The sequence below is a fragment of the Phoxinus phoxinus genome (genome assembly GCF_949152265.1).
Source record: "Phoxinus phoxinus genome assembly, chromosome: 19".
NCBI lineage: Eukaryota > Metazoa > Chordata > Actinopteri > Cypriniformes > Leuciscidae > Phoxinus > Phoxinus phoxinus.
The window spans coordinates 30215867-30236582 of NC_136894.1; the positions used below are offsets into that span (position 1 = coordinate 30215867).

General features: G+C 40.9%; 2 protein-coding genes across 4 annotated transcripts in view; one reads left to right on the forward strand and one right to left on the reverse strand.

The window, feature by feature from the left end:
• The window catches only part of dgat1a (diacylglycerol O-acyltransferase 1a), a 25932-nt gene extending 25293 nt beyond the window's left edge, over positions 1-639 (reverse strand). The window contains exon 1 of the mRNA XM_079591144.1: positions 277-639. Within this exon, the coding sequence (XP_079447270.1) occupies positions 277-470 (194 nt within the window). The 5' untranslated portion in view covers positions 471-639. The remainder of the gene's footprint in view (positions 1-276) is intronic.
• Positions 640-1608: 969 nt separating this feature from the next.
• The window catches only part of LOC306987117 (TBC1 domain family member 20), a 48636-nt gene continuing 29528 nt past the window's right edge, over positions 1609-20716 (forward strand). For all 3 annotated transcript variants that reach the window (XR_013795094.1, XR_013795095.1, XM_079591155.1), the window contains exons 1-3: positions 1609-1857; positions 2668-2853; positions 2940-3020. Coding sequence is in view for 1 of the 3 variants with exons in the window: in XM_079591155.1 (XP_079447281.1) it covers positions 1794-1857; positions 2668-2853; positions 2940-3020 (331 nt within the window). In the remaining 2 variants the exon portion in view is untranslated. The remainder of the gene's footprint in view (positions 1858-2667; positions 2854-2939; positions 3021-20716) is intronic.

Genomic DNA, 20716 nt, shown 5'->3' on the forward strand with positions numbered 1-20716 from the left:
TATACATAGGCCTACATATAATTGATTTTATCATTCGAAAATGCAATGACATCCAGAAATGTTTGTAACTGAAGTGTCCAAATAAGTTTGGGGTCCTCTGTAGACCTTTATATCAAATGAAGATAAAAATGTAATATGCTATGCCTACATATACTGTATGAATAGGCCTATAAATGTCAGTTTATGTGTGTTACTGTAAGCATCTCTCTTGCTATCCAGACACACAGACGCTGCACATATCAAGTCAAAACACAATACTTCAATAGCATCTTTTACCTGAACGTGTCATCTCCAGCATCGCTGTGACTCTTCGGTTTACTCGCGGATGTTTCGTGTCTCGGCTCTTTCTCCTTCACCTGCCCGCTGAGAGTCTCTGTCGCGCCGCTGCGCTTCGCGTGAGCCGCCGCGTCTCCGGAGATCGTGGTTCTCCGTCTGTGCTTTCCCGAACCCTTCTCGCTTCTGTCGCCCATGTTCGCGATTATAGTGAAACAAACAGACACATTGTTCCTCTCATGTTCTTCACGTTTGATATCACGCTGAATCGAAAAGGACGCGGCGCATCAAGCCATCCGCGCTGCGCAAACGTTGCGCAATGAGCGCGGTGACACCCTGATGCACCATGGCATAATTCACTCAGTCATAAAGCCACTGATTACACTGTTTTTACAGCCATCTACACGATTTGCCAAATATCATAAAACATATTTGCTCTCATGCGGTGAGAGACTTTGTATTGATCCATTGGTGACATATACATCTATCATGTTAATAAAACAATGAGATTATAATTATTCAGAGAACCCACAAATAAGGATATACATTCTTTGCTATTGTTTATTTACCTCTATCCAAATCATACATACGTTTGGATAGATCTGGAGATTATATTATACATCTGTAGGCTACTTGTCTTTGCCTTATTTAATGTCAAAGCAGGTTTTTGGGACTGCAATGGAAACAAGCTGAGGATAAAGGGAAAGTTCACCCAAAAATACAAATTCTGTCATAATTAATTTACCCTCATGTGTTCCAGACCTGTAAGGTAGCCTATTCATTTATTTCTTTTGATGAACACAAAATAAGAAAGATATAAGAATGTCGGTAACCAAAGAGTTGATGGACCCCATTGACTTCCATAGTATTTTTTTCGGAAGCCATAAACTGTTTTTATACATAATAATATATGTACATACATACTATAATTTGTATTAATTAATTTTATTGTATTTTTTTCTGTGTAATGTAAGCTTCACCCAGACGAATTCCTTGTTTATGGCAATAAATCTCATTCAGTTTCTGATTATTATGATAATAATTATTATTTATTTAAGATTACCAAAATACAATAACTTTAAAATATATTAAACATATATATATATTAACTGAAACTTGAAATTGTGGTTCAGCAGCTGCTTCAGTCAGTTTTATAGATTACATAACTCATTTTGTAAATACAAACACGCCGCATTCCTGTCATAGTAAGCAGATGCAGAATCTCGTTTGAGAAATAAGCCAATGGCGTTGAGCCCCTTGACGTCTTTAAACTGCTTTAAACCAATCAGGTGAGACGTCGCGGCAGTCAAGGTTGATTGACTCACCGGCACTTTCAGCCAATGAGAGACGACTAGTAAAGCTTGGGCGACGAGTACTCCTCACGACACGGATCTAATCTGAGGGGAATCATAAATGTCACTTTCCTTTCGTTTTTACTGCCAGTTTTGAATTAAAACTATATGATCGTCAACACAACAGCATGTATTTGATATCCTCATGACTCTGAGTCGCAATAAGAGATGAGAAAAGCGAGGAAGCGACTGCCGGCGAGCGGATCGCAAGCGTCTGTCAGGAGACACGAAGGTAAGTTACCGGGTTTGGTCCATTATAAACTTACTAAATGTATGAGGGAAATCAATTTTAATGTCACCGAGACAGAGGTCCGTTATAATGTCACGGAGTGTGCGTGCGATCCATTAGAAAACCATTAACTGTGTGTAAGACATGTAAGTTATTAACTTATGTTACGGAATGTGTAAGAAGATCCATTGTGTTGACACTGAATGATTGACAGGTCCAGTATGATATCAGTTGTTACTGTTATGATGTCATTGAATTATGGTCCTTAATGTCACATCACTGAATAAGAGATTAATTATGATGCCATTGAAAATTATAGGCCTGTGTGGTGGTGTAATTGATATAAAATTATATTAAATTTTTTTTAATTTTATATACATTTTTGCATTATATCATGTCCCCCCCCCCCCCCCCTCTAAATCAAATAAGTTATTTATGGAGGTCATTGTCACTCTCTCTGTGAAAACCATTAAGACATCAATCATGATTTTGTTCCTCTTGTTAAGTTTTGGTGGTTTAACCGTATAACGTTAGTTGTATCTGAAATTTGGCTACAATAAATGAAAATGTAAGTTTTTCTTACTTCTGCGTTCTGCCTGTTTACTTTCCACTGAGGTAAAAGTTATTTGACTTCTGATTTGATTTGCCTACACAGACTGCGTCAGATATCATCAAACAAGATAAAATGTTAATTCCTACACTGATTTAATTCAGGCACATTTCAATTTCCAAGGACGTTCGCAGACAATTGGCCATTAATTATTTACACCCAGTGTTAATTCTGCATCCTGATGTTTTGTGCTTTATCTACAGAACAACTGCCCTGGAAGAAACAGAAGCTGCTTGATATCCATCAGGCCCTGAACTGTGACCCCGTGGACATCGAGACCCTGCGGCGGGCGGCTGTGAGCGAAGGCGGTTTGCTGACGGATGACATTAGGAGAAAAGTTTGGCCCAAACTCCTCAGCGTCAATGTGTACAGCCTGCCTGCCAAACCCTGTAAGTGTGTGAGTTTGTGTGTCTGACTGGAACATGCCACAAAAACTTCAATGATGTTTACTTTTTCTTATTTTCCTCTTTTAAAGCCAAAGATGTCCGAGAAGACCACAAAGACTACAGACAAGTGGTGCTCGATGTCAGGAGGTCAATGCGGCGTTTCCCGAAAGGTCAGAGTCTGATATATCAGTCAAAGAACATGACAAACCATCACATGACTTGACAGACTCGGTCTGGAGAGTCTTGAGACATGCATACAATCAGAGCGGAGTGATAAACCGCTTGAGAGCTTTTATACGTTTTTAATATATTTTATAATGTTATAATTACTTTACTCCCACGTGTCACGTGACCAGAGTGTAATCATAGCCTTTGCGGTTTAAAAAAAATCATGTTTTATCATATCGCGATATTATTGAAAATGCAATTAATTGTTCAGCCCTATTATCTATCTGATCACAAATACATTGAGCTTCCCATGTGATACTTGGACAGTTGAGGTTTTAAGAAGAAATATATATATATATATATAATTAAAGCTGCAAGCAGCGATTGCGGGCCCAAGCCGGTGGCACCGCCACCCTGGTGCCTTTAGTTGCACTAAAGGCACCGGGTGGCGGTGCTACCGGCTTGGGCCCTCCATCGCTGCTTGCAGCTTTAATTATATATATATATATATATATATATATGTATATATATATATATATATATATATATATATATATATATATATATATATATATATATATATATATATACATATATATATATATATATATATATATATATATATATATGCTTGGAAACATCACAGTGGAGCGGTGCTTACTGTGAACGGTACGAACTGTACAACTGACTATTTAAACAGAGCAGTGTAATTTTTTTATGTTAGGTTGACTATTTTATTATTACATTTTATTAAGGCTATAATGAACATGCTGCGATGTCAAGATTGGAATGCTGTGTGTGTGTGTGTGTGTGTGTGTGTGTGGCTCGATCGAATGGAGACATAAAAACATACTCCGTCATTTTGTTCACACAGGACATCATTCAAAGTGTTTCTCTATATTTGTGTACACTCGCAATAAAGCACAACATTGTGCTTTTGTTTAACTATAAACTCTTGTCAAACTGTAACCTACAACTGTCACCCAACCAAAATATCACACACACACACACACACACACACACACACACACACACACACACACACACACACACACACACACACACACACAGAATGGCAGAGAGACAGAGAGAGACACAATCCACATTCAAACCACAATATCTGACTTTCTGTTGGTCGGAGCTAATGACTGTAAATTAGAAAGTTGTTCGGCTTGATAAGATCAATATACACGCTGAGTTTTGTAACTGTAGGTAAAACTATAACTAAGTTATAACACACTTTATGCATCCTTTTTTAATCATAAATTTGTTTCTTCGCCACGGCCAAACCGTTCGAGATATCAAAAATCCCCTGGCAATTTATCATCTTCCATGTCTTGACTTCATGCTGACCGAGTTTCGTGGTCATCGGATGAATTCTCTTGGAGAAGTGTTTCAAATGCGAGAGCAAGCGTTCTCCAATCAACCCGTAATAGCCGACTTCCTGTTGGGCTGGCGTAAAACTTGACCCAGGGAAAGTTGTTCGGCCCGATTAAATCTATATGTGTACCGAGTTTCATATTAATTCATGCAAGCGTGTTTGATATACGGACAAGTGTTCGAATCCCATTCCAGGGGGCGCTGTCGAGCCCCCCTGCCACGCCCGGGTACCAGCTTCAGCCTGGCCCTAATGGCCGCGGGTTCTGACCTGTGTGCAAAATTTCAAGAGTTTTCGAGCATGTTAAGGCCCCCAAAAGTGCCAGAGATTTTGCACACAGCAGAGAAAGGGTTAAACTAAACTAGCCCCCCTCCTCACACACACACAGGGGGGCAGAGGGAAAATGCTCCAAACAGTACACATTCAAACCAAAATATCTGACTTCCTGTTGGTCGGAGCTAATGACTGTAAATTAGAAAGTTGTCCGGATCGAAGAGAAGAATATACGTACCGAGTTTGGTTACTGTAGGTAAAACTAATACCCCATTTTTGACTAAAGGTGGCGCTACTGAGCCCCTTACCACTCCCGTTTCTGAAACTTCGCACATGTCTATTACACAATAAATGTCAAATGCATGTTGAGTTTCATGCAATTTGAAGCATGTTAAGAGCCTCAAATGCATCCAAAAAGAATATAAAAGTTTAAAGCGTTGCCATGGCGACAGTATTAAAGATGACAATAATCCTTTCACAGGTCTACATCTGTCGTGTGTTTACATTATACAGATGAAGTTTGAAGCAAATCGGGTAAAAATAAGAGGGTGATTTCAAAGCATTTTGAAAGTGACACACTTCCTGCTGCCAGTTGGTGGCGCTATAACTTTGACTCACAATAGTCATATCCATGTGATCGGCCTCTTACAGCGAACACACTGCTGACGTTTCATCAAGATCAATTAATGTAGGCAGAAGTTATAACACACTTCCTGTTTCCAATATTCGCCATAAATTCGTTTCCTCGCCACGGCCAAACCGTTCGAGATATCAAAAATCCCCTCGCAACTTTTCATCCTCAATGTCTTGACTTCACGCACACCGAGTTTCGTGGTGATTGGTTGAATCGTCTAAGAGGAGTATTTTAAATTCCATTGCATGTGTTTTTTAAACTACGCCAAATAGCCGACTTCCTGTTGGGCTGGGGTAAAAAGTCAGAGCATGAAGGATATATGAACCGATGAGATCTATAAGTGTACCGAGTTTCATATTATTTCATGCAAGCGTGTTTGATTTATGGACCAAGTTTTCGGACCGCGTTCCAGGGGGCGCTGTCGAGCCCCCCTGCCACGCCCGGGTACCAGCTTCAGTCCGGCTCTAATGGCCGCGGGTTCTGACCCGTGTGCAAAGTTTCAAGAGTTTTTGAGCACGTTAAGGCCCCCAAAAGTGGCAAAAACCTTGAAAATTTTTTTATTATAAAGAAGAAGAAGAAGAAGAAATATAGCTGCAAGCAGCGATGGAGGGCCCAAGCCGGTGGCAGCGCCAGCCCGGTGCCTTTAGTGTAACTAAAGGCACCAGGGTGGCGGTGCCACCGGCTTGGGCCCGTAATCGCTGCTTGCAGCTATATTTTTTGTTGAAATTAGGAGAGACGAGTGCATTTATTTTTGAATATTATTTGTCCGCAGCTGTATTGGATTTAGTGGGAGGCCATGGGACTGACTTCACTGTTAGGATTTAGCGGCATTTCCTTTCGGGGTATATGTGTTTTTTTTTTTTTTTTAGTTTGTTATTTTTGGGCAGATCAGTGGTTAGAGGATAATCTCGGGAGCACGCCGAGGTTGGAGGGAATCGCCGATTTAATTGGTTGTTCTGCTCGACTTGCGGTATCAGGTGCATAAAAACCCACCACTGTATACATGTACTTGAAAATTAGGGCCTAAGTTAGTGGGGTTTTTTTGTTTTTGTTTGTTTTTTGTAGGGAGGGTGTGAAGTTGGATCTCCAGGGCATCTTTTTGTGGTTTTACAGTTGTGGAAGTACAGTAAGTGTTCATTTTTTAAAAAGACCTATGTTGTATGGAATTATTGATTATAGGCTATAAAGTAGGCTAATCAATAAATATGACATCTATCGAAATAATTGGATTTATTGAAAGTCCGTCTGAGCAGGGGTTAAATTTATTAACGAAATATCAGTTGATTGAAGTTGCAGCGCATTATGATGTTAGTCTTTCCACGAATGATAAAAAATTAAAAGAGAGTATTCGAATGGTCTTAAAGGTTGCACTTGTAAATGAAGGAATTATGTCGTCTGTAGCAGAGTTGGTAGATTCACCGGGAACTATTTATCCGTCTGTAACGCTGTCGTTTGAGCAACAAAAAGAATTAGTTATTCTTCAAATGGAACAGCGTAAAATGGAGTTTCAGATGGAAATTGAGAAAAGAAAACTAGAACAGGAGACCTTGTTGGCACAGCAGGTTTTAGAAAAAAGAAAGTTAGATATGGAACAACAGCGTCTTGACCTTATGAAAGAAGGTAAGGGAAGAATGTGGCGTGAAGGTGATCTACATGAAGTGGTAGAGAGTGGTTCGCTTGCTTCTAATTTTAATGGGGCAGCAAGTTTGCGGTTGATGCCTTTGTTTGATGAGGAAGATGTAGATACTTTTTTGTGTTATTTGAACGTGTTGCGGATATGACTCTCAGTGTATGAGAGTAACTATTACAGCAGTATTTCATATGAGAAACATGCACACACACCTGGTGACGGCCTAGTCTGGTCAGAGTCCAGTGGTGTCGATCCACTGGCTGTCTCTGAGTTTGATGTGTCGCCTTCACCTACATGTACAATCAGACATGACATTGTCACATACCATTTTCAACTATTCTGTATAGCTTAAGCTGTAAACAAGAAGTAAACACTTACAGTTGGGACAGTGGAATGCCTCTGATGCTTCTCTTCCTACAGCATCTGCCTTGGGTTTCTCCAAAAATGTGTTTTTGAAAATGAGTGTACCTGTCATGAGTTGACATGTTTGTACCATTAATATAAAACTCTACAGCATAGAGAAATGCATTTAGCCTATTTGAAATCTTTTTAAGTTATTTCTTGATATGCACTGAATTCATGTAAAACTCGAAAAAAGTTTTTGGCAGGTCTATGCTGATTGTCAAACTTGTCATGGTTATGACACTATCACTTGGTCAATTTAACTGCCATCTCTGATAATGTTTTTTTTTTTTTTCAACTTCACTATGCTATAATTTTCTCGTGGTGCTAATACAGTCACAGTCATGTTTTGCTCGTGATGTTGGAGCGACCAGCGTGTAGTAGAACAATTAACCAATTAGTAACAGACCTGTGTATTTCGCTTTCTTTTTCTCATCCTGTTTTCTTTTTACGATACTGAGTCCCTGATGACGTTCCCTGTCGCCTTCTAGGCTACATCTCATTTCTCTAACAGCAGCGGCCACTATCACCAGAGAGACTTGTCACTCAGGTAATCGCAAGTAATCATAATGCCTTAAAATAGACAAAGTATGAAATAATAATAATAATAATATAGCTGCAAGCAGCGATTACGGGCCCAAGCCGGTGGCACCGCCACCCTGGTGCCTTTAGTTACACTAAAGGCACCGAGGTGGCGGTGCCACCGGCTTGGGCCCTCCATCGCTGCTTGCAGCTATATTTATTTATATATATATATATATATATATATATATATATATAAAGCCGCCACCCCGTTGCCTTTCGGGTTCCTGTGCACGACGGGCAATAACGTAACCCCGCTTTGACTGTCGAGAAGAAGTCTGCTTTAGAGCTTGTATCAGTGTGAGTCTTTCTGCTTCCCTCCAAACACACACAGAAAAGGGGGGGGGCTGTCTGTGTGTGTGCCCTCTCTCCCTCCCCCCCCCCCACTCCACACACACACATACACACACACACACACAGAGAGAATGGCAGGGGGAACTCTGTCAGAGAGAGACAAAACCACATTCAAACCAAAATATCTGACTTCCTGTTGGTCGGAGCTAATGACTGTAAATGAGAAAGTTGTCCGGATCGATAAGCACAATATACAGACCGAGTTTTGTGACTGTAGGTAAAAATAACCCACCCACTTTAGTCAAAAGTATCTTGAAAGTAACACACTTCCTGCTGCCAGTTGGTGGCGCTATAACTTTGACTCACAATAGTCACATCCATGTGATCGCCCTCTTACAACAAACACACTGCTGAAGTTTCATCCAGATCAATTAATGTATGAAGACGTTATAACACATTTTGTTTTTCTTTTCTCGCCATAACTTCGTTTCCTCGCCACGGCCAAACCGTTCGAGATATCAAAAATCCGTCCGCAATTTAGCGTCCTCAATGTCTTGACTTCATGCTGACCGAGTTTGGTGGCGATAGGATAATTTTTCTTGGAGGAGTATATCAAATTCCAGGGGCATGCATTTTCATACAGCCCATAATAGCCGACTTCCTGTTGGACTGGTGTAAAACTTAGAGCACGAAAGTTGTTCGGCCCGATTAAATCTATATGTGTACCGAGTTTCATATTATTACATGCAAACGTGTTTGATATATGGACCAAGTTTTTCGGACCACGTTCAAGGGGGCGCTGTTGAGCTCCCCTGCCACGCCCGGGTACCAGCTTCAGCCCAGCCCTGATGGCCGCAGGTTCTGACCTGTGTGCAAAGTTTCAAGAGTTTTCGAGCACGTTAAGGGCCCCAAAAGTGCCCGAGAAGTCCCACACAGCAGAGAAAGGGTTAAAATGAAGCCCCCCTCCTCTCTCACACACACAGACACTGAGAGAGACTGGCAAAATTCCCATCAAATCACATTCAAACCAAAATATCTGACTTCCTGTTGGTCGGAGCTAATGACTGTAAATTAGAAAGTTGTCCGGCTCGGGGAGATAAATATAAATACCGATTTTTGTTACTGTAGGTAAAACTAATACCCCATTTTTGACTAAAGGTGGCGCTACTGAGCCCCTCCACCGCGCCCGTTTCTGAAACTTCACACATGCCTAGTACCTAATAAATCTGATATGCATGTTGAGTTTCATGCAATTTGAAGCATGTTAAGAGCCTCAAATGCACCCAAAAAGAATATAAAAGTTTAAAGCGTTGCCATGGCAACAGTATTTAAGATATCAATAATTCTTTCACAGGTCTACATCTGCCGTGTGTTTACATTATACACATAAAGTTTGAAGCAAATCGGGTAAAAATAAGAGGGTGAATTCAAAGCATTTTGAAAGTGACACACTTCCTGCTGCCAGTTGGTGGCGCTATAACTTTGACTCACAATAGTCACATCCATGCGATCGGCCTCTTACAACGAACACACTGCTGAAGTTTCATCAAGATCAGTTAATGTATGAGGATGTTATAACACACTTCCTGTTTCCAATATTCGCCATAAATTCGTTTCCTCGCCACGGCCAAACCGTTCGAGATATCAAAAATCCCCTGGCAATTTTTCATCCTCCATGTCTTGACTTCATGCACACCGAGTTTCGTGGTGATTGGTTGAATCGTCTAGGAGGAGTATTTTAAATTCCATTGCATGTGTTTTTTAAACTACGCCAAATAGCCGACTTCCTGTTGGGCTGGGGTAAAAAGTCAGAGCACGAAGGATATATGAACCGATGAGATCTATAAGTGTACCGAGTTTCATATTATTCCACGCAAGCGTGTTTGATTTATGGACCAAGTTTTCGGACCGCGTTCCAGGGGGCGCTGTCGAGCCCCCCTGCCACGCCCGGGTACCAGCTTCAGTCCAGCTCTAATGGCCGCGGGTTCTGACATTTGTGCAAAGTTTCAAGAGTTTTTGAGCACGTTAAGGCCCCCAAAAGTGCCCAAAAGGTAGTAATATAATAATAAATATATATATATATATATATAAATAAATATAGCTGCAAGCAGCGATTACGGGCCCAAGCCGGTGGCACCGCCACCCTGGTGCCTTTAGTTACACTAAAGGCACCGGGCTGGCGCTGCCACCGGCTTGGGCCCTCCATCGCTGCTTGCAGCTATATTTATTTATATATATATATATATATATATATATATATATATATATATATATATAAAAAGCCGCCACCCCGTTGTCTTTCGGGTTCCTGTGCACGACGGGCAATAACGTAACCCCGCTTTGACTGTCGAGAAGAAGTCTGCTTTAGAGCTTGCATCAGTGTGAGTTAGAGGATGGATACCCGACAGATATTTAGAAATGATGTTCGGGTTCGGGTCGGGCTCGGTCACATCAGCGCGATAAGGCATTGAACATTTTAAATTTAAAACAGCTTATTATGTAGGTAGCCGATGTGCCTGATGCTTTCACTTGATGCAAACGTTCGTTTTTGTGATTAAAATACATGTAAAATATTACCATAACATCCGTCTTCCTGTGTGCGGACATTTGTTTATGTAGCCGTGACAACGAAACGCGTGCATAATGTGCGCGCGCCAGGTGTTAAGAGCGCTTGTTGCTCCGCGCGCTGATGCGCTTGTCCTGTTGACATTTCCGATTGCCTTCCTACAGTTGCTTAATAAAAGCGGGCTTTCCACACAAAAAAACGTACAATTGTCATTAGTATGAGAAAAAAATGGGATTTTAACTGTCGGGCTCGGGTCGGGCTCGAACATAAATATCTTTATGCCTGTCGGGCTCGGGTCGGGTTCGGTTACTGCTCTGTCGGACGCGGGCCGGGCTCGGACTGAAAAATTTGGCCCGATCCGCACTCTAGTGTGAGTCTTTCTGCTCCCCTCCAAACACACACAGAAAAGGGGGGGGCTGTCTGTGTGTGTGCCCTCCCTCCCTCCCTCCCCACACACACACACACACACACACACACACACAGAGAATGGCAGGGGGAACTCTGTCAGAGAGAGACAAAACCACATTCAAACCAAAATATCTGACTTCCTGTTGGTCGGAGCTAATGACTGTAAATGAGAAAGTTGTCTGGATTGATAAGCACAATATACAGACCGAGTTTTGTGACTGTAGGTAAAAATAACCCACCCACTTTAGTCAAAAGTATCTTAAAAGTAACACACTTCCTGCTGCCAGTTGGTGGCGCTATAACTTTGACTCACAATAGTCACATCCATGTGATCGCCCTCTTACAACAAACGCACTGCTGAAGTTTCATCAAGATCAATAAATGTATGAAGACGTTATAACACATTGTGTTTTTCTTTTCTCGCCATAACTTCGTTTCCTCGCCACGGCCAAACCGTTCGAGATATCAAAAATCCGTCCGCAATTTAGCGTCCTCAATGTCTTGACTTCATGCTGACCGAGTTTGGTGGCGATAGGATAATTTTTCTTGGAGGAGTATATCAAATTCCAGGGGCTTGCATTTTCATACAGCCCATAATAGCCGACTTCCTGTTGGACTGGCGTAAAACTTAGAGCACGAAAGTTGTTCGGCCCGATTAAATCTATATGTGTACCGAGTTTCATATTATTACATGCAAACGTGTTTGATATATGGACCAAGTTTTTCGGACCACGTTCAAGGGGGCGCTGTTGAGCTCCCCTGCCACGCCCGGATACCAGCTTCAGCCCAGCCCTGATGGCCGCAGGTTCTGACCTGTGTGCACAGTTTCAAGAGTTTTCGAGCACGTTAAGGGCCCCAAAAGTGCCCGAGAAGTCCCACACAGCAGAGAAAGGGTTAAAATAAAGCCCCCCCTCCTCTCTCACACACACAGACACTGAGAGAGACTGGCAAAATTCCCATCAAATCACATTCAAACCAAAATATCTGACTTCCTGTTGGTCGGAGCTAATGACTGTCAATTAGAAAGTTGTCCGGCTCGGGGAGATAAATATAAATACCGATTTTTGTTACTGTAGGTAAAACTAATACCCCATTTTTGACTAAAGGTGGCGCTACTGAGCCCCTCCACCGCGCCCGTTTCTGAAACTTCACACATGCCTAGTACCTAATAAATCTGATATGCATGTTGAGTTTCATGCAATTTGAAGCATGTTAAGAGCCTCAAATGCACCCAAAAAGAATATTAAAGTTTGATGCGTTGCCATGGCAACAGTATTTAAGATATCAATAATCCTTTCACAGGTCTACATCTGCCGTGTGTTTACATTATACAGATGAAGTTTGAAGCAAATCGGGTAAAAATAAGAGGGTGATTTCAAAGCATTTTGAAAGTGACACACTTCCTGCTGCCAGTTGGTGGCGCTATAACTTTGACTCACAATAGTCACATCCATGTGATCGGCCTCTTACAACAAACACACTGCTGAAGTTTCATCAAGATCAGTTAATGTATGAGGATGTTATAACACACTTCCTGTTTCCAATATTCGCCATAAATTTGTTTCCTCGCCACGGCCAAACCGTTCGAGATATCAAAAATCCCCTCGCAATTTAGCATCCTCCATGTCTTGACTTCATGCACACCGAGTTTCGTGGTCATCCGATGAATTCTCTAGGACAAGTGTTTCAAATGCCAGAACATGCGTTTCCATACAGCCCATAATAGCCGACTTCCTGTTGGACTGGCGTAAAACTTAGAGCACGAAAGTTGTTCGGCCCGATGAGATCTATATGTGTATCGAGTTTCATATTATTACATGCAAGCGTGTTTGAGATATGGACATGTTTTTGAATCCCATTCCAGGGGGCGCTGGCGAGCCCCCCTGCCACGCCCGGGTCCCAGCTTCAGTCGGGCCCTGATGGCCGCGGGTTCTGACATTTGTGCAAAGTTTCAAGAGTTTTTGAGCACGTTAAGGCCCCCAAAAGTGCCCAAAAGGTAGTAAAATAATAATAATAATAATAAAGAAGAATAATAATCCGAAGAAAAACAATAGGGCCTTCGCCCTTTCAGGGCTTGGGCCCTAATAATAATAAATAAATATAGCTGCAAGCAGCGATTACGGGCCCAAGCCGGTGGCACCGCCACCCCGGTGCCTTTAGTTGCACTAAAGGCACCGAGGTGGCGGTGCCACCGGCTTGGGCCCTCCATCGCTGCTTGCAGCTATATTTATATATATATATATATATATATATATATATATATATATATATATATATATATATATATATATATATAAAAACCGCCACCCCGGTGCCTTTAGGGTTCCTGTGCACGACGGGCAATAACGTAACTCCGCTTTGACTGTCGAGAAGAAGTCTGCTTTAGAGCTTGCATCAGTGTGGGTTCTGCAAAAGTGCGCATCGAGGGCACATATCAACCACAAAGTATGCGTGAGCACCCTTCTGAAACCTAAAATGAAAAATTAGACACCCTACAGTCTCATGGACTTAACGGACACATGAAATCAGCAGCCATTGTAAGTACACAACACCGAAAATTCCTATGAAGTGTGGTATATATATTCATTGAAATTACTGTACTTTAAAACACTTGTTTAAAAGAAAAAACACATGTATACATAGTATAAAACACTAGATGGCACAATATACCTATTTTTAATAGAGTCTTTCTGCCCCCCTCCCCACACACACAGACAGGGGGGGCTGTCTGTGTGTGTGCCCTCCCTCCCCTCCCCACACAGACACACACAATGGGGGGGGGGGGGGCTGTCTGTGTGTGTGCCCTCCCCTCTCCACACACACACACACACTCACTCACACACACACACAGAATGGCAGGGGGAACTCTGGCAGAGAGAGACAAAACCACATTCAAACCAAAATATCTGACTTCCTGTTGGTCGGAGCTAATGACTGTACATGAAAAAGTTGTCCGGCTCGATGTGCACAAAATACATTCTGAGTTTTGTTACTGTAGGTAAAACTAACCCCCCACTTTTGTCAAAAGCATCTTGAAAGTAACACACTTCTTGCTGCCAGTTGGTGGCGCTATAACTTTGACTCACATTAGTTACATCTATTTGATGGGCCTCTTACAGCGAGCACAATGCTGAAGTTTCATCAAGATCAATTAATGTATGAAGACGTTATAACACATCGTGTTTCTCTTTTCTCGCCATAAATTTGTTTCCTCGCCACGGCCAAACCGTTCGAGATATCAAAAAGCCATCCGCAATTTTGCATCCTCAATGTCTTGACTTCATGCTGACCGAGTTTGGTGAAGATCAAATTAAATTTCTTGGAGGAGTATATAAAATTGCAGGGGCGTGCGTTTTCATACAACCCATAATAGCCGACTTCCTGTTGGGCTGGCGTAAAACTTAGAGCACGAAAGTTGTTCGGCCCGATGAGATCTATATGTGTACCGAGTTTCATATTATTACATGCAAGCGTGTTTGATATATGGACCAAGTTTTCGGACCCCGTTAAAGGGGGCGCTGTTGAGCCCCCCTGCCACGCCCGGGTACCAGCTTCAGCCCCGCCCTGATGGCCGCAGGTTCTGACTTGTGTGCAAAGTTTCAAGAGTTTTCGAGCACGTTAAGGGCCCCAAAAGTGCCCGAGAAGTCCCACACAGCAGAGAAAGGGTTAAAATAAAGCCCCCCCCCCCTCCTCTCACACACACACAGACACTGAGAGAGACTGGCAAAATTCCCATAAAATCACATTCAAACCAAAATATCTGACTTCCTGTTGGTCGGAGCTAATGACTGTAAATTAGAAAGTTGTCCGGCTCGGGGAGATAAATATAAATACCGATTTTTGTTACTGTAGGTAAAACTAATACCCCATTTTTGACTAAAGGTGGCGCTACTGAGCCCCTTACCACGCCCGTTTCTGAAACTTTGCACAAGTGTACTAGGCAATAAATGTAAAGTGTCTGTCGAGTTTCATGCAATTTCAAGCATGTTAAGAGTCTCAAAAACTTTAAAAAAGAATATTAAAGTTTGATGTGTTGCCATGGCAACAGTATTTAAGATATCAATAATCCTTTCACAGGTCCACATCTGCCGTGTGTTTACATTATACAGATGAAGTTAGAAGCAAATCGGGTAAAAATAAGAGGGTGATTTTAAAGCATTTTGAAAGTGACACACTTCCTGCTGCCAGTTGGTGGCGCTATAACTTTGACTCACAATAGTCACATCCATGTGATCGGCCTCTTACAGCGAACACACTGCTGAAGTTTCATCAAGATCAGTTAATGTATGAGGATGTTATAACACACTTCCTGTTTCCAATATTCGCCATAAATTCGTTTCCTCGCCACGGCCAAACCGTTCGAGATATCAAAAATCCCCTGGCAATTTTTCATCCTCCATGTATTGACTTCATGCACACCGAGTTTCGTGGTGATTGGTTGAATTTTCTAGGAGGAGTATTTTAAATTCCATTGCATGTGTTTTTTAAACTACGCCAAATAGCCGACTTCCTGTTGGGCTGGGGTAAAAAGTCAGAGCACGAAGGATATATGAACCGATGAGATCTATAAGTATATCGAGTTTCATATTATTTCATGCAAGCGTGTTTGATTTATGGACCAAGTTTTCGGACCCCGTTCCAGGGGGCGCTGTCGAGCCCCCATGCCACGCCCGGGTCCCAACTTCAGCCCGGCCCTAATGGCCGCGGGTTCTGACCCGTGTGCAAAGTTTCAAGAGTTTTTGAGCACGTTAAGAGACCCAAAAGTGCCCGAATAGTCGTAAGAAAAATAATAATAAATATAGCTGCAAGCAGCGATTACGGGCCCAAGCCGGTGGCACCGCCACCCCGGTGCCTTTAGTTGCACTAAAGGCACCAGGGTGGAGGTGCCACCGGCTTGGGCCCTCCATCGCTGCTTGCAGCTATATTTATTTATATATATATATATATATATATATATATATATATATATATAAAAAACCGCCACCCCGGTGCCTTTAGGGTTCTTGTGCACAACGGGCAATAACGTATCTCCGCTTTAGAGCTTGCATCAGTGTGGGTTCTGCAAAAGTGCGCATCGAGGGCGTGAGCACCGTTCTGAAAACTAAAATGAAAAATTAGACACCCTACAGTTTCATGGACTTAACGGACACATGAAATCAGCAGCCATTGTAAGTACACAAGACCAAAAATTCATATGAAGTGTGGTATATATTAATTTTTTTAAGGGACAAGACAGATCATTTGACTTGCCTGACCTGATTAGAACAGTGAAAAAATAAAAAAAATAAAAATGGGTTGTGCAAAAAGGCGCATTTTTTGCTAGATTTTTAAAAAAGTTTAAATATATCAAAACAGAAAGATTTTTTTACATTTAAAAGCGTGCAATGAAAAACAGGAATAGGGGAGGGGAATGACCGACAGAGACAGATAACTATTGAAAATATTTTACTAAAAAAATAACATCCTAACTTTGACAGAAAGTAGTCTTTGATAATGTTTAAATATACATAAAAATGCAGCATTGAATTAATTGAAATTAGTGTACTTTAAAACACTTGTTTAAAAGAAAAAACACATTTATACATAGTATAAAACACTAGATGGCACAATATACCTATTTTTAATAGTCTTTCTGCCCCCCTCCCCACACAGACAAACACAGGAGGGGCTGTCTGTGTGTGTGGCTGCGATGTCAAGATTGCAGTGTGTGTGTGTGTGTGTGTGTGTGTGTGTATACGAGGATCGATCGAAAAACATACTCCGTCATTTTGTTCATACAGGACATCATTCAAACTGCAAAGTGTTTCCTTATATTTGTGTGCACTTGCAATAAAACACAACATTGTGCTTTTGTTAAAGGTCCCATGACATGGGGTTATTATATTATTTTATAATGTTTCCTGGGTTGCCCTTATAATGTTAGTATGTTTTTTAAATCAAAAATAGTCATAATTTAGAAATAAAAGGCATTTTTCCTAGCCCAGTTTTAGCCTCTGATTTGAACGCTCTGTTTGAAGGGGCGTGTCTGTGTGAGACTTCGGTGTAACCGGCCACTGCTGTGATTGGCTGACATGCTTGCATATGAAATAGCTACTTATTACATGTGAAACTCTCTCGAATACTTTTACTACAGTTATTATACGTTTTTACTATTACAGCTATCGAGATTAACAAATCGTCAGAAGTTTTTAAAGTATTTAGATCTATTCCCATCACATAAAATGTTGCCGTGATGAGCATTGCGCAAGCAGATGACAGTCTGTTGTTGATCGCGAGAATGAAGATCTTATCATTGCAACGCAGTTTCTGCACTCTCTCTAATGCTTTCACCAATGCAAACACGATGATGTAAATACAGTAAGAGCTTCATGTGCAGTGTAACGTGCGTCATTGATTTCATAACGAGTTTGGCAAGTGTCCAGATAAACTCCATCGCGCTGTGTCCATGAGAAAATGAGCTAGGAAGTAGAAACGCGTGCGCGCGATTCCTACAAACATTGTTCCTCGATCGCTTTATGTTTATAAGTTAATTTATTCACAATTTAAATACGATTATTTTCATCCTACTAAAAGAAACGATGTGAAGTTGATATTTTAGTCACTGGCTTGACTTACTGAGGCATAAACAGCAGTATTGAACGATTTGTCTGAACTTGAACAATTACACATCAGAAAGTGTTGCTTGGTAACGTTAGCTCGATCGATTTATTTGCAGACGTTCGTCGAGGCCAGCTCTGTATTATTGGCCCAAGTTGAGGAAACAGTCGTCGGTGAAATGTTTGCCGCAGACATGCAAAACTTTGGGGAGTTGTGTCGGCGCATTTCCAGAGAAAATGAAATGAATCCACTGGTTCTTGCTTGGATGAAGGAACTAAAAAAAGGCTTCGGTGTTCATTTGTACATCCAATTATTGAGCCATTATTATGCTTCGCTCGCTCAAAAGCCATGATATCTCCCGTGGACAAACTAAAATCGCGCACGCGTTCCTACTTCCTAGCTCATTTTCTCATGGACTGGAAATATTCTCTGGGCGGGCAAAGCAGAGAAAGGGGAGGTAACATTTCCTCCGTATGACGTCATACGGAGGAGATTCAAGATCAGCCCGATTGAGCTTCCACTTTTTCAAAGGCAGAGAAAGAGAGCAAAAGCTTGATTTACACCGATTGAAATTTCTAGAAATTTGGGGACCATATAAAGGCTAGGGGAACTCATATTAATGTTAAAAAACCTCAAAAAGTGAAAATTTCATGTCATGGGACCTTTAAACTATAAACTCTTGTCAAACTGTAACATACAAATGTCACCCAACCAAAATCACACACACACACACAACAATGTTGACTATTTTTGTTCTGTTTCAGCAGCGAAAATAGTTAAACAAAGATCACAGCAGAACCATCGCGCATCTCACAGTGTTTTTTCATTAGTGAATGATTCCGCATTTTGAAAGAATCGCTTGACTCAAAGATTCAATGATCAATCCATAAAGATCTGTGTCATTCATGAATGATTCAGTCGTTCGAACGAATGAATCAATGACTCGCTCATTAAGACGGTCGTGTTTTTTCATTAGTGAATGATTCCGCATTCTGAAAGAATCGCTTGACTCAAAGATTCAATGATCAATCCATAAAGATCTGTGTCATTCATGAATGACTCAGTCGTTCGAACGACTCGTTTGAACGAATGAATCAATGACTCGCTCATTAAGACGGTCGCCTGGCGACACCTATAGGAGGTTTAGTGTTATGTTTAAAAGTAGCCTTTCATTCTTTGCAACGATCGTTAATTAACTTATATTTAAAACAATCTTAAAACATTATTTAATGCATTGTTATTTTTCAGTGTAAAATATTTAATTTGATCAGCCACAGGGTAGGCTAACAGTCCTATAGTGTCTTATTATTCTAAATAATTTAATTTATTGATCAAATTTAGAAATTAAAAATGAACTATGAAGCATAAAGAGTAGGGTGTGACTAGGTGTAGATATTACAATATACAGATATTCAAATATAGTGGGCACTAGCCTATTAAAACCTGAATGTGTCCGCTTAATAAATCGTGAGCTGAATGAGTCGCAGCAAACATCAGCACAAGGAGTCCAATTTCATTAATCATGGGTGAAAAGCTGACTGAAAAGATTAAGAATAATAGGCTATTAAACACGCAATTCAAGCAATCCCATCCCCGAAATGGCGCTATGTTTAAAATTAAACTAAATGCTCATGGCTGCACGGGAAATAACGCGTTCACGGCGAGGAACGAGCAGAACAGAGTGAATGTTTTTAGTTCATTCCTACTGGACGTCCAGTACTACTTTGGCTTTTAAGTTAGCGATTTCAAAGCCCCCGCTTTAATTGCACATCGATTAACCGGTAGGAAAATATTCTAACAGTCACTATTTATATAGATACAATATACAATGGGCCTACCCGATTTTGACCACAAGAGGGCAGTATTGCCCTATGTATGACTTATTTTTTGACTTAAAAAGTGCATTCTGGCTGTTTTTTAACTTATACATAATTCTTAAATTGAAATAAAAGAACAAAATGGGTTTAGTTCTGATATTTGTATACTTTTATATAGAAATAAATGGTGTATAATAATTTTTTTAGAAGATATGAGGCTTTTAGTGTTTCCTTTTTTGGACATTACTTTAATCCCTCGCCATAGCAAAACCGTTTGAGATATTTAATATCCGTTCACAATTTAGCATCTTTAATGTATTTTCATCATGTTGAAAAAGTTTGGTGTGAATAAAATAAACCACCGCTAAAAACTCGGAGTCTAAAATATACCAAAACTCACATTCAAACCAAAATATCTGACTTCTTGTTGGTCGGAGCTAATGACTGTAAATTAGAAAGTTGTCCGGATCGAAGAGAAGAATATACGTACCGAGTTTGGTTACTGTAGGTAAAACTAATACCCCATTTTTGACTAAAGGTGGCGCTACTGAGCCCCTTACCACGCCCGTTTCTGAAACTTCGCACATGTCTATTACACAATAAATGTCAAATGCATGTTGAGTTTCATGCAATTTGAAGCATGTTAAGAGCCTCAAATGCATCCAAAAAGAATATAAAAGTTTAAAGCGTTGCCATGGCGACAGTATTAAAGATGACAATAATCCTTTCACAGGTCTACATCTGTCGTGTGTTTACGTTATACAGATGAAGTTTGAAGCAAATCGGGTAAAAATAAGAGGGTGAATTCAAAGCATTTTGAAAGTGACACACTTCCTGCTGCCAGTTGGTGGCGCTATAACTTTGACTCACAATAGTCACATCCATGTGATCGGCCTCTTACAACAAACACACTGCTGAAGTTTCATCAAGATCAGTTAATGTATGAGGATGTTATAACACACTTCCTGTTTCCAATATTCGCCATAAATTCGTTTCCTCGCCACGGCCAAACCGTTCGAGATATCAAAAATCCCCTCGCAATTTAGCATCCTCCATGTCTTGACTTCATGCACACCGAGTTTCGTGGTCATCCGATGAATTCTCTAGGACAAGTGTT